The sequence below is a fragment of the Alexandromys fortis genome, unplaced genomic scaffold (genome assembly GCF_014885135.2).
Source record: "Alexandromys fortis isolate MF-2015 unplaced genomic scaffold, M_Fortis_MF-2015_v1.1 scaffold_22, whole genome shotgun sequence".
Classification (NCBI taxonomy): domain Eukaryota; kingdom Metazoa; phylum Chordata; class Mammalia; order Rodentia; family Cricetidae; genus Alexandromys; species Alexandromys fortis.
The window spans coordinates 776335-788489 of record NW_026067900.1 but is presented as its reverse complement, the minus strand read 5'-3'; the positions used below and the strand labels follow the sequence as shown (position 1 = coordinate 788489).

The window sequence follows — 12155 nt, the reverse complement described above, 5'->3', positions numbered from 1 at the left end:
GTCAGCAAAGAAGCACGAAGAGTAACTGAAAGTAGGAAATTAGGGCACCCGGAGAGCTGAGTGTCCTGGGAGCCAAGCACACATGGGATCTACCTGTCTTTTTTTTTGTTTGTTTGTTTGTTTGTTTTTCGAGACAGGGTTTCTCTGTGGTTTTGGAGCCTGTCCTGGAACTAGCTCTTGTAGACCAGGCTGGTCTCAAACTCACAGAGATCCGCCTGCCTCTGCCTCCCAAGTGCTGGGATTAAAGGCGTGTGCCTGTCATTTTTTTAAAGACATGCTTTCACTGCAGAGCCTTGGCTGGCCTCAAACTCACGGAGATCCATGTACTTCTGTCTCCCCAGTGCCTGGATTAAAGGCTTGCAGCACATCTGCTGCACCCAAAGCACTTTACCCACTGAGTCATAGCCTTAGTGCTCTAGTGTTTAACTGTTGTGAAGAGTATGGCTCTAAGTGTTTACACATATGTCCTTCAGCAAAGACGTGTGCACGTTCTCTTGGATACAAGCCCAGAAGCACTCTGGCTGGGCTGGAGGAATCACAACGTCAGCTGGTGGGATCACTCAGTTTTCAGCATGGTTATGGTGACTTAAACACTAACCATTTATTCATGAGCTTCAGCTCCTCTATGTCCTTGCCAACACTTGTTATAACTTTCTTATCTTTCCAGGAATATAGTAGATGAACAGTAAACTTCAAACTTTCATTCCCTTGATAATAAACACATCTTCATATGTCTGTTGTCAGTTGGAGAATTCTTTTTCAAGCTGTTATTCAAATATTTTACCTACCTCCAACTGTCTTTAAATTTTTAGAAATTCTTTTTATTTTTTTTTATAAAAGAAGCTTTAGTTGGGTGTATGTATTACAAATAGCTTCTACAGCATATTTATTTGTTTTGTTCTTTAGATAGTCTCATTCTATAGTCCAAACTAGCTCACTCTCGAGCTCTCAACAGCCTCATTTATGGCAATCCTCCTGTCTCAGCTGCCACATCCAGCTCATACATTGTTTTTGGAGGTGATTTGTTTATAGTTCTGGGGCTTCCACATGCACACTGGCAAGTTTACCATGAGTTACATCCCCAGTCCCAATTTCCCATTTTATATTACCTAATTAATTGGGGTTTATTATTTTTTATGTTCTGATGACTAAATAATCTAAGCTTTAAGTCTTAAAAATTAGTTTTCTCATTTGTATGTTCTCATTTTCTATAATAAATTTCTATAAATTATATATAATTTTATATAAAGTTATAAAATTTTAAGATTTTATGTAACTTTTACATGTATTTTATAATAAAGTTATAAAAAAAATTTGTGATAGCTTAAAAGAGAAACTTGTTCTAAAGGAAATAAACTGAAGAAAATGCAAAAGACTTCATCGATGGCTCTGAAATATAAATGAAAATTTTATGGGATTGACCTTAGAATTATTTGAGAAAAGAATTCATAAACTTCTCAACACCTGCCATACCTACAGATGCCTCTAGAATGTAGCATTCTTCCTGTATGAGGTGCTACCTGCAAAATGAACCCACTTCCCTGCCCAGGGTTGATAAGTCAAGTTCAGTGCCTTAGCATGTACAGGTTGCGTGGAGATGAGAGGGGTTACTTAGTGAATCCCAGAACACGTATTTTAAAATCATCTGGTAAACAATTGCCACAGTCAGATCTTCTCCTTTGTTAGGATAAAGCTGGGGCTAGGTGGGAACTTAGGCTCTAAATCTAACTCTGGCCCATCAGAGACAAAATCTGGCTCCTAGGTTAAGGCTACTCTGTTTAGGCTGTGACCCTAATCTATCCTCCCCCAGTACTTCCCACCTTTAGTTGTGCCACCATCGTCTAGGACCAGTCTGTCCCTTTTTGTACACTGAGACACATCTTACACAAAACTCGCTGATACAACTTTCCCCCCTCCTACAACATTTTTTGCTTCATAACACCACAACTCTCAAAGTATAGTCTCCACAAATTCTGTCTCTACCTTTTAAAGGAAATCATTATTTGTATGTATGTATTTATTAGTGTGTGTATGTGTGCGTGCATGTACAGGTGTGTGTGCATGGTGTGGAAGTCAGAGGACAACTTGGTCTGCTCTTCCACCATGTGGTTCCAGAGAGTCAAATTGATATTATCCAGCTTGACAACAAGAACCTTTATCCACTGAGCCATCTCACTGGTCCTGTCTCTTCTACTTTATCCCTCAGACTTCTAGTCCAGTCTGGCTTCTGCTTAAACCACCCTTCCAAACTCTTACTTTTCCAAATCTAATGATATTGTTTTTTGTTTATTTTGGCAGTCTTTAAGTTTATTTTATTTTAATTTATGTGTATTTGTGTGAGTCAGTGTGTTGTGGGCTATTTGATCACACTGTGAACCCTGAGCTTGCATGTGGAATAATTAAATAAAATCAACTTTGGGCCAGGAAGCAGAGTTAGCAACTAGTTGACAGAAAGTAATCATAGAGAGTCAGAGGGTGTCTGTAAGACGATAGAGAGATGCACAGAAAGGAGTAGGGAGGGACTTTGTGTGGCATGGGCTTTTTATTTTGTTGTAGCAGATGGACTCTCTCTGAGAGAAAGTCAACTAGTTGTTACTCAACCTCTCTGAGCTAGCAGGTTTTCACTTTCACCCCTCAACCCACCAAAAACAAACAAACAAAAAACACCACCACCACCAACAACAACAACAACAAAAAAAAACCTTAGATAAGAGAAGTCAAGAAGCAAACCAGTTGACATTTCTTTTTGGCAATAGACCCAGGAAGAGACATGCCTCTTCACTGGTCCTGAAATCAAAACGAAATGTCAAACCTTGCCCTTTTTTCCTCTGTGTCTTCTCACTTCTCTATAACCAATTCCAGTCAGCTGGTTGTCATTTGAGTTGAGCAAAGTGCAAGTCACAGACCAGTGTCTGCTGTGCCTTCCTGAGGCTTTAACACGTGACAGTCAGCCCATATTTATGAGATGCTGTCCAGCTTTTGAAAGGTTGTGTATTTTCCAGTATCTCTGTTTGTTCCACAGGTTTTAAAGGCTGTGTTTTTACCCAGGCTGATCTATTTTTCCTTTGCAGACCTTCCTCAGTCCTCATTATGGAGTAAATCTGGTGTCAGCATACATAATCATGGTGCTCATGGGCATCTGGGCATTTTTTGTTGCTGGGGGTAGCTGCCGAAGCCTGAAACTCTGCCTGCTCTGCCACGACAAAGACTTTCTTCTTTACAACCAATACTCCAGATAACCTCTGGTAGTCGGCACTCCAAACGGCAACCTGTGTCTTTAGAGGAAGCACAACTGTGTCCTTTTCTAAAAAGACCCTTTGCTCCTGGCACTTGGAAGCAGCAGAACTGTCCGTGTGCTTTCATGCAGCAGCCTCTGGAAGACCTGCCGTGTGGCCTGCAGCCTGCTGCACATTTGAGGCCTCCTGGAAACAAAGACTGATGCTTCTGGACCCCCCTCCCCCAGATATGATTGTCCTGAGTGTGCAGCACAGCTGAGAATCACAGATCCAATGGGAAGTTCTGAGAATCCCCAAAGAGATTGAGGTTTGGTACTTAACTGTCTCCTAAGCTAACTTCTGCTGAGCAAGTAAATTTCTCGATGTGGTAACCTGGGTAGCCCTGTGTTTTATGTACTGGTATCACACAAGGCTGAAGGGCTGTTCTCTCTGTGCACGGCTTTCATGTCATTCACTAGAACCATAGGCTGTGCCCTTAAATGCAGTAACCTACACTGACACTATTACTTAGCCAAAGCAAAGTTTGTATATTAAGTATTCAAGTTTTTTTTTCATTTTACATTTTTCTTCTTATAGGATAAAATTATTCTTTTTAGTATAAATCCAGGCTCTTTAAGAGTGACGACATGCTGGCTTCCTTGGGGGAGTCTAAAATTGATCCAAATCCGTGAGCCTTCTCAGTTAAAAGCTGCTGCGTGTGCTGTCTGGAGCTGGCTTGGTCGAGGGAAAGCTCACTGTTCTTATCTCTGAGAAGCCAGACAGGGAGATAATGATGTATCATTGGCAGAATGGTGCTGGACCTTATGAAAGCAGCTAAAAGCACAAAGTAGTGTGATGTTGACATCTTTCATTTGCTCCGGTGACACTAAACAGCACCATCACCCAAATGCGACAGGGGGAAGTTTGAGACAGACATTAAGCTGCCAGATTTCAAGCTGGCATGTGACTTTTAATCTTCAGCAGGTTTGTCTTGGTTTTGGTTACAGTGAAACAGTTCCCTTTCTAAGAATACCCAGGGGCTTTGTTGGTCTTCTAAATAAGTCAGCTCACTTTCTTCTTACGATGAAATGCTACTGAATTGTGAGTGTACTAACTGGAAACTGTTCCCAATCAACATTTTTTGGGACTTAGAAACTACGTCTTTTTTTAAAGTGATGACCCCAGCTCATCCGTGCATCTTCTGAAAGAAACAGGAGCAGCAGTGAGAGAGGACTTGGCAGTAGCATGGAAGATGAGCCTGACAGCAGAACCTGTGTGGTTCCCACCTCTGAACTGAACCTTAATTGGTTAAACATGTGAGTGTCTGAGTGCAGAGACAGGAGAGCAGTAAAGCTCCTAGGAAGACTACACATCACTGAGAAACCTCTGTGGTTGTCCCCTTAAAGGTTACTTCAGCACTGCCACACCAGCGCTTCTGCTGGAGCTGGTGGGTTTGCAGCTTTATATAAGGTTTTCCCTGCACTAGAAAGGACAAACATAACTCCAGATACTAGATTATAGCACAAAAACCTAAATAGGAATAGTCAAGACAATATTCCTCCACCAGAAGTCAGTAGCCGTATTGTAATAGGCCCCGAGAAATACAATTTAGTTGAATAATCAGACAATGACTTCAAAATAGCAATTATGAATATATTCAAGGACCTTAAAGGGGATATGAATAATGCTGTAATGAAGACCATGAAAGCACAAGTGAACAGTTGAGTGAAATGATAAAACACTTTAAGACATGAAAATAGAAATAGAATCACTAAAAAAAATGCAATTTGAAATAAAACTGAAAATGAAAAGTCCTGGATGTCAAACAAAAATGTCAGAGGTAAATCTCACCAACAGATTAAAAGATGTGGAAGAGAGAATTTCAGGTCTTGCAAACAAGGTAGAATAAATAAATAGCTCAGTCAAAGCAAATGTGACTAAAACCCAGGCACAAAATATCCAGAAACCCTGGGACTCTATGAAAAGACAAAGTCTATGAATAATAGGTGTAGAGGAAGGAGAAGAAACCCAGGTCAAAGGCATAGAAAATATTTGCTAATATGGAAGAAAAAATTCCCAGTCTAATGAAGGAGGTGCTGATCAAGGTGCAAGAAGAATACAAAATACCAAATAGACAGGACCAGAAAATAAATTACCCACAACACATAATAATCAACACACTAAATTTACACAAGAAAGAAAGGATATTAAAAGCTATAGAAGAAGATCTCCAAGTAACATATAAAGACAGGACCATTAGAATAACAGCTGACTTTTCAATGGAGACTCTGAAAGCTAGAAAGACTTGAATGTATGTTCCACAAACTCTGAGAGATCATGGATGCCAGCCCAGAGTATTATACCACCCCCTAAAAAAACCTATCAATTACAAAAAATGAAGATAGAAAACTTCCCAAGAGAAAACCAAATTTAAATAATCTACCAATCCAGCTCTACAGAAGCGCTAGAAGAAAAACTTCAGTCTGAAGAGGTTAACTACATACACCAAGAAGACAAAAGGAATAAATAATCCCAAAACAGTAAGTAAAAAATGGGGATGGGGTACACTATAACAACAAAATAATAGGAATCAATAAACACTACTCATGAATAACTCTCTATATTAATTATCTCAATTCCCCAATATAGAGATAAAGACTAAGAGATTGAATTAGAAAACAGAATCCATCCTTCTGTTGTATCCAAGAAACACATCTCACTATCAATGATAGACATTACCTTAGAGTAAAAGGATGGAAAAGGTATTCCAAGCAAATGAACCCCAAAAAGGCAAGTAGGTGTAACCATTTTAATATCTGACAAAATAGACCAAACCAAAACTAATCAGAAGAGATGGGGAAGGATACTACATAATCATCAAAGAAAAATCCAACAGGAGGATATTGCAATTCTAAACATTTATGTGTGAAACACAAGGAGACCCAAGTTCATGAAAGAAGCATTATTACAGCTAAAATCACATGTTGACCCTCACAAGTGATAGTAGGTGACTTCAGTACCCCACCCCTACTACTAGACAGGCCATCCAGACAAAAACTAAATAGAAATGCTTGAGATAAATAATACCATAAATCAGAAGGACCTCACAGATGTCTACAAAACATTCCACTCAAACACTAAAGAACATACTTCTCAGCAGCTCATGGAACTTCCTTCAAAACTGACCACATACTGGGACACAATGCAAAAAATCAAATAATAAATGAAAATCAAAATAATGCTTTGCATCCTTTCTGGATGCATCATGGATTAAAGCTGAATATCCACAACAACAAAAACAGCAGAAAGAATTACATGGATATGTGGAAACTGAATAACTCACTATCAAAGGAAAAGTGAGTTAGGATTCAAATCAAGAAGGAAATTAACAACCTTTTAGAATTGAATAAAAATGAAAACACAGCATGCCCAAAGCGATGAGATACAATAAAGTAGTTCTAAGAGTCAAGTTCATAACACTAAGTGCCCACACCATATTATAACTTAGTGACATGCCTGAAAGCTCTAGAACAAAAAGAATAATACTCCAAAAGAGTGAAAGGCAAGAAATAAATTCAGGACTGAAATTAATGAAATAGAAGCAAACAACAACACCCCCCCAAAAAAATTAATGAGGAGTTGATTCTGTTTCTTTGAGAAAGTCAACAACAAATCCTTTATCAAATTAAATGACTGAGAGAAGACCCAAAGTGGGAGATTACAACAGGCACAGAGGAAATTCAGAGAAATAATAAGCATATAATTAATAAATCTGTATTCCACTAAATTGACAAAGCTTTAAGAAATGGATGAATTTCTTGATACATACAATCTCCCAAAGTTTAAATCAAGATCAGATAAGCAATTTAAACAGATCTATATTCCCTAGTGAAATAAAAGCTGTAATTAAAAATCTCCCAATCCAAAAACCCTGGACTAAATGGATTCAACATAAAATTCAACCAGACCTTCAAAGAAGAATTGATGTTAATGCTCTTCAAATAAATCTGCAAAATAGAAACTGAAGGAACATTTCCAAATTGTTTTTTTCAAAGCCACTATTACCCCAATACCAAAACTAGACAAAGACCCAACAACATCACACAAAAATAGAAAATGAACACAGATCTTAAAAAAAAAAAACCACCCCTCTCTAAGAAAGACAGAGATAGCACACACTCTTTGTTCTTTTCACCACAAGCCTAAATAGCCTGGGGGAATGGTCCTGACCCTCCCTGGGGCGGGGTCAGCGCTTGGCAGGCTGGGAGTTGGAGTCCAAGCCAGGGCGACTGCCAGGCCCGGGGCTTCCAATCATCCCAGACTTCTTGGATATAGGAGTGTTAGAGAGCTGGAGTGGTGCCCCTAGCTTAATATTTCGTTCCAGACTCTTTGGATATAGGGGTGTGACAAGGAACTGAGGTGACATTTATGACCAAATATCCCAGAATGAATGCCAGGGACTGGGGTGACGGTTCCAATCATCCCAGAATCTTTGGATATAGGGGTGTTGGTTGTTTTGACCATACACCAACCAAGAGGGAATTTGGTCAGAAACTTTCCAGATAAGTGGCCCCAAGGCATATGTTGTCTGGCTTAGAAGTATAAAACCCATAGGCCACCATACTTTCTCATGAGGGTTGTTGTTATTTTCCAAGAGCTACAACTCCCAGAATTCCAGGAAGTTACCTGGTCCTTGGGCAGGTGGGACTTACAGGTTAGCTTAGGGTCTAACATCATAAGCCACTCCAAATATCAGAAATATGACCATGAAAGCATAATTGCCTGCATTTCCCCTTGCTTAGACTAAGCAAATTTGAGCAGTAACCGGAGTTACTGAGTACCAGTCTCGGCATTCCCTTAGGGTTCAGAAGAGGACATCTACAGCAAGCAAAAACTGGCTGAGAAGGGGGATATGAGGGGCAGAACAAGATGACTCAAACATGTTTCCTCTGCTTATATTTTTATTCCTTGGGCAAGGAAGAAGAAGGGTTCTTCCCCACGAGGTTTTCAGTTTTTATACACATACAGACAAGTTAGCGATTCCATAGGCAATAAGAATAGTAACAAGCATATATCTCACAGAATCACAAAAGAAGGTAAAGGAGGCCTCTCGGAGGAGGAGGCATGGCTGTGAAACTCCCCTGGAAATGCCAGGAGGATTAATTAAGAATGGGACTTTAAATCACTACAAAATTTTAAGAAGATGTTTTCATGCGCTAACTACATTTCTTAAATGTAACTAATTAAGCTAGAAGTTTATGATTAATAATTGTAGAAAAACACAGCAGTGCTGTTTCTGTTTTCTTCCCCCGCAACTGGGAATACAGCTTTGGTAACCAAAGCAACCCATGGGTGAAAGTGTTTGATTTGTATTTCCTTGTAACTCCAGCAGGGTACCTCCTGGCACCCAGGTGAGATGGAATCTCTTTAGGACTAGTTTAGCCACCCTTTTTCCTATATCTTTAGAGGTAAAGGCATAAACAGTTAATCTCCTGGGCTATGATCTTATGTTCATTGAAATCAGGGTGAAGGGTAAATACAGAATATTAGTAGCATGCTAGTTTAGAGCAAAAGGTCAGTAGATTACACTGCAAGTCGAGTTTTCCTTGTGGAGTGTACATACACTCCCATGGGTCTGTCGATGGGTCTGTCTATGGGTCCCAGGCACTACCCAAGAATAGACCATCCAAAGAAAATTTCTAACATTTCACCCATTTTAGATAGGATCACCTGCCAGCACACACCCATGGCTTTTCACTCAAAATGGATCAATAATCCAAATATTTGAGCTAAATCATAAAACTCTTAAGGAATCACATGTTAGGTAAACCTTCATAACCTTGGATTTGGCAGGCAAGCCCTAGCTAGGACAACAACAACACAAACAGACAACTGGGCTTCTTCAAAATTAAAAACTTTTACGCATCAAAAGATGCTCAAGAGAATGAAAAGAAAACCTAGAGAAATACCGGCACATTGTATGGCTAATAGAACGAAAACTCAACAGCCGAAAGGTGAATGATGCAACTTAAAAATGAAGGGGAAAAGAAGGAAGAAAAATACAATTATAATCTCAAAAAATAAAAATCAGTGAAGAACCTTAGTAGGCCTTTCTCCAAGAAGACATACAAATGGCCAGTCACCACTTTATGCTTATTATTGTCACTCACTAGAAAAAAAATCAACATCATTGTGAAATACAACTTCACAGTCACTAGAATAAAAAAGAAAAGAAGATTAGTAAGAACATGGAAAAAATGGAGCCTTTGCACATTGCTGATAGGAATATGTAAAACAGCTGCTTTAGTAACTAAAAACTACAGATACTAAAACCACTCCTGTATAATAAATGGTTGAAAACAAAGGCCTAAGGCTCTATGTACAAGGATGAAAAGTATGCAGTCATATAGGAATGAAGTCCTAATGTAGGTTCAGTGTGGATACATTATGCAAAAATGAATGCATTATGCCAAAAGTAATAAGCCAAAGAACAAGCCAATATTATCAGGTTCTACGTATGGGCTGTGTAGGACCCATAGGTAGAGAATTAAGCACCAACACACACACACACATATAGTATTAGTAAACAACATTGCGTTATAATGCCTATATATACTCTGTAGCCCTCCAAGCAATCATTATGTATTCTTTGGTCTCTGGCTTCTTTTTGTCATCAGTTTTTCACTGTCGTCCATGTTACAAGCTCTTATAGTTTGTCGTAAGCAGGATTCCTTTTCCTGTAATAAAATACAAAGACTAAAACCAACTTGGGAAAGAAAGAGGTTTTTTTTTGTTGTTGTTGTTGTTGTTTGTTTTTGCTTTCTTACAGCTCTGACTCCATCATCCAGGGAAATTAGGACAGGAACATAAGGCAAGAACCTGGAAGCAGAAGCCTGATGCAGAGAAGCTGATGCAGAGGACATAGGAGAAGGCTGTTTGCTGATTTTCTCCTCATGTCTTGCTCAGCCTGCTTTCTTATAGTACCCAGGACCACTAGTCCAGGGATAGCACTGCACACAGTGATCTGGGCCCTTCCACATTAATTATCAGTTAATACTAGGTCCCACAGGCTTGCCAACATCTGGTAGATGGTATTATTTTAAATTTAGGTTGCCTCTTCCTCTGCCTCCTGAGTTCAATCTTCTCTTTAGAGTAGGTTTCCCTCTGGAACAGCTCCTTGACTGTATATTCCCTGCTAGATCTCCTTTGCCTAGAAGGGTGTCTGGCACAGAATGAGCATTTGGTAGCTCAATTTATTGTTTATTAGACTATTTGATTCCAGAAAAAATGATGGATCAATCTGTAACTCAAAGAAATAGGTGTACAAGAAATGTCAAGACAACAGTTTACTGCCCGTCTACCTTGATATTAAATATACATTGAGGCTTCATGTTGTGTCTAAATGGCAACACCATCCTGTCCAGCCTTAAAAATTGTAGATAAAAGAGTTGACCATGTGAGATGCTCTCTCTCTCTCTCAAAAAAAAAATCAATAAATACCCCATGTCTTAGTTGTTTGCTATTGCTGTGATAAATCAAGATTGGGAAGAAAGGCTTAATTTTGCTTACTGGTTAGTCCATCATCCAGGGAAGCCATGGCAGGAACTCAAGGCAGGAACCTGGAGGCAGAAACTGAAGCAGAAGTCATGGAGGAATGCTGCTTATTGGCTTGCTCTCTGCAGCTAGCTTAGCCTGCTTTCTTATACAACCTAGTCCACCTGCCCAGGGATGGCACCGCTCAAGTGGGTAGGTGCTCCTACCCTAATCTAATCATTAATCAAGAAAATGCTCCCACTGACCTGTCTACAGACCAGACTGATGGAGAAAAACCCTCAATTACGGTTCCCACTTCTAAGATTCTTCTGGCTTATGCTGAGCTGACGTAAAACTACACACTCTATCCATCACTCTAGGCTCATTTCACCACCAGAGAAATGCAAATTAAAAGTACTTAGACATTCCATCTCACCCTAGTCATAATGACAACCATTATGAAAAAAATTCCAAAACAGTTCTGTTGAGGATGTAGACAAAAGAAAAGCTTTGTATATGATTGGTGGGATGTAAAGTATTCCAACCACTTCAAAGTAATACGAATAGACGTAGCATGTGACTTGTCTGCTAGTGGTGGCACATCCCGGCGATACAGTGCCTATGGCAGCACATTAGCTATGGCACCAATCAGGGTGTCCGTCTACAAAGGAATGGATAAAGAAAATGTAGTGTGTGTACACAATGGAATTTTCCAGTCATAAAGAATGAAGTTATGACCTTTGCCGGAAAATAGATGCAAATGAAAATAATACTATTAAGTGAAACAGAGCAGTCTCAGAAAGTTCAAGTACAAAAGCGTCATACATTTCTCCCATCTGTGACTCACATGCTTTATCTAGATAGAAAAACATGTATGTATATATTGCATGAAAGAAACTACATAGAGGAACATAAAACTAGCAAGAATTGGAACTGGGGAAAGAGGGTAAGGTGTTATGGGAAAATTTTCCTCACTGCAAAATATATACTCACGTGAAAATGTCTTATGCAACCCGAACCCTGTACAATGAATATATACAATAAGAATTCAAACTAAAACTCAGCAACTGTAGAGGTGACTATGTGAAGTCTTTGCCAAAGCAGAGGGAAAAAAGAGCAATGTTGTACAGTCTAACGTTAGGCCATTTTGCTGCTGGATTGCATTGGACATAAATGAGTTCAGGGGACATTGCTATCCATCGCTAAGCCTAACCAGATTGCTTGGTTTGTACATTACTAATTTTAAAAGATAGGTTGTTAATATCTTAAATATTAACACATGAGGATTTGTGTCTATAATTTGAAATAGTTTTGGAATACTTTTATTTATGTTAACATGTTATATTTTCACCAAATTCTTCAAAATTTTGTATGACATAATCATAAGCAAGTTATTAATTACAGTCC

General features: G+C 39.1%; 1 protein-coding gene across 1 annotated transcript in view; it reads left to right on the top strand.

Moving 5' to 3' along the window:
- Window positions 1–9981, top strand: part of Aph1b (aph-1 homolog B, gamma-secretase subunit) — a 28522-nt gene extending 18541 nt beyond the window's left edge. Inside the window, exon 6 of the mRNA XM_050125693.1 lies at window positions 3072–9981. Within this exon, the coding sequence (XP_049981650.1) occupies window positions 3072–3239 (168 nt within the window). The 3' untranslated portion in view covers window positions 3240–9981. The remainder of the gene's footprint in view (window positions 1–3071) is intronic.
- Window positions 9982–12155: the final 2174 nt, after the last annotated feature.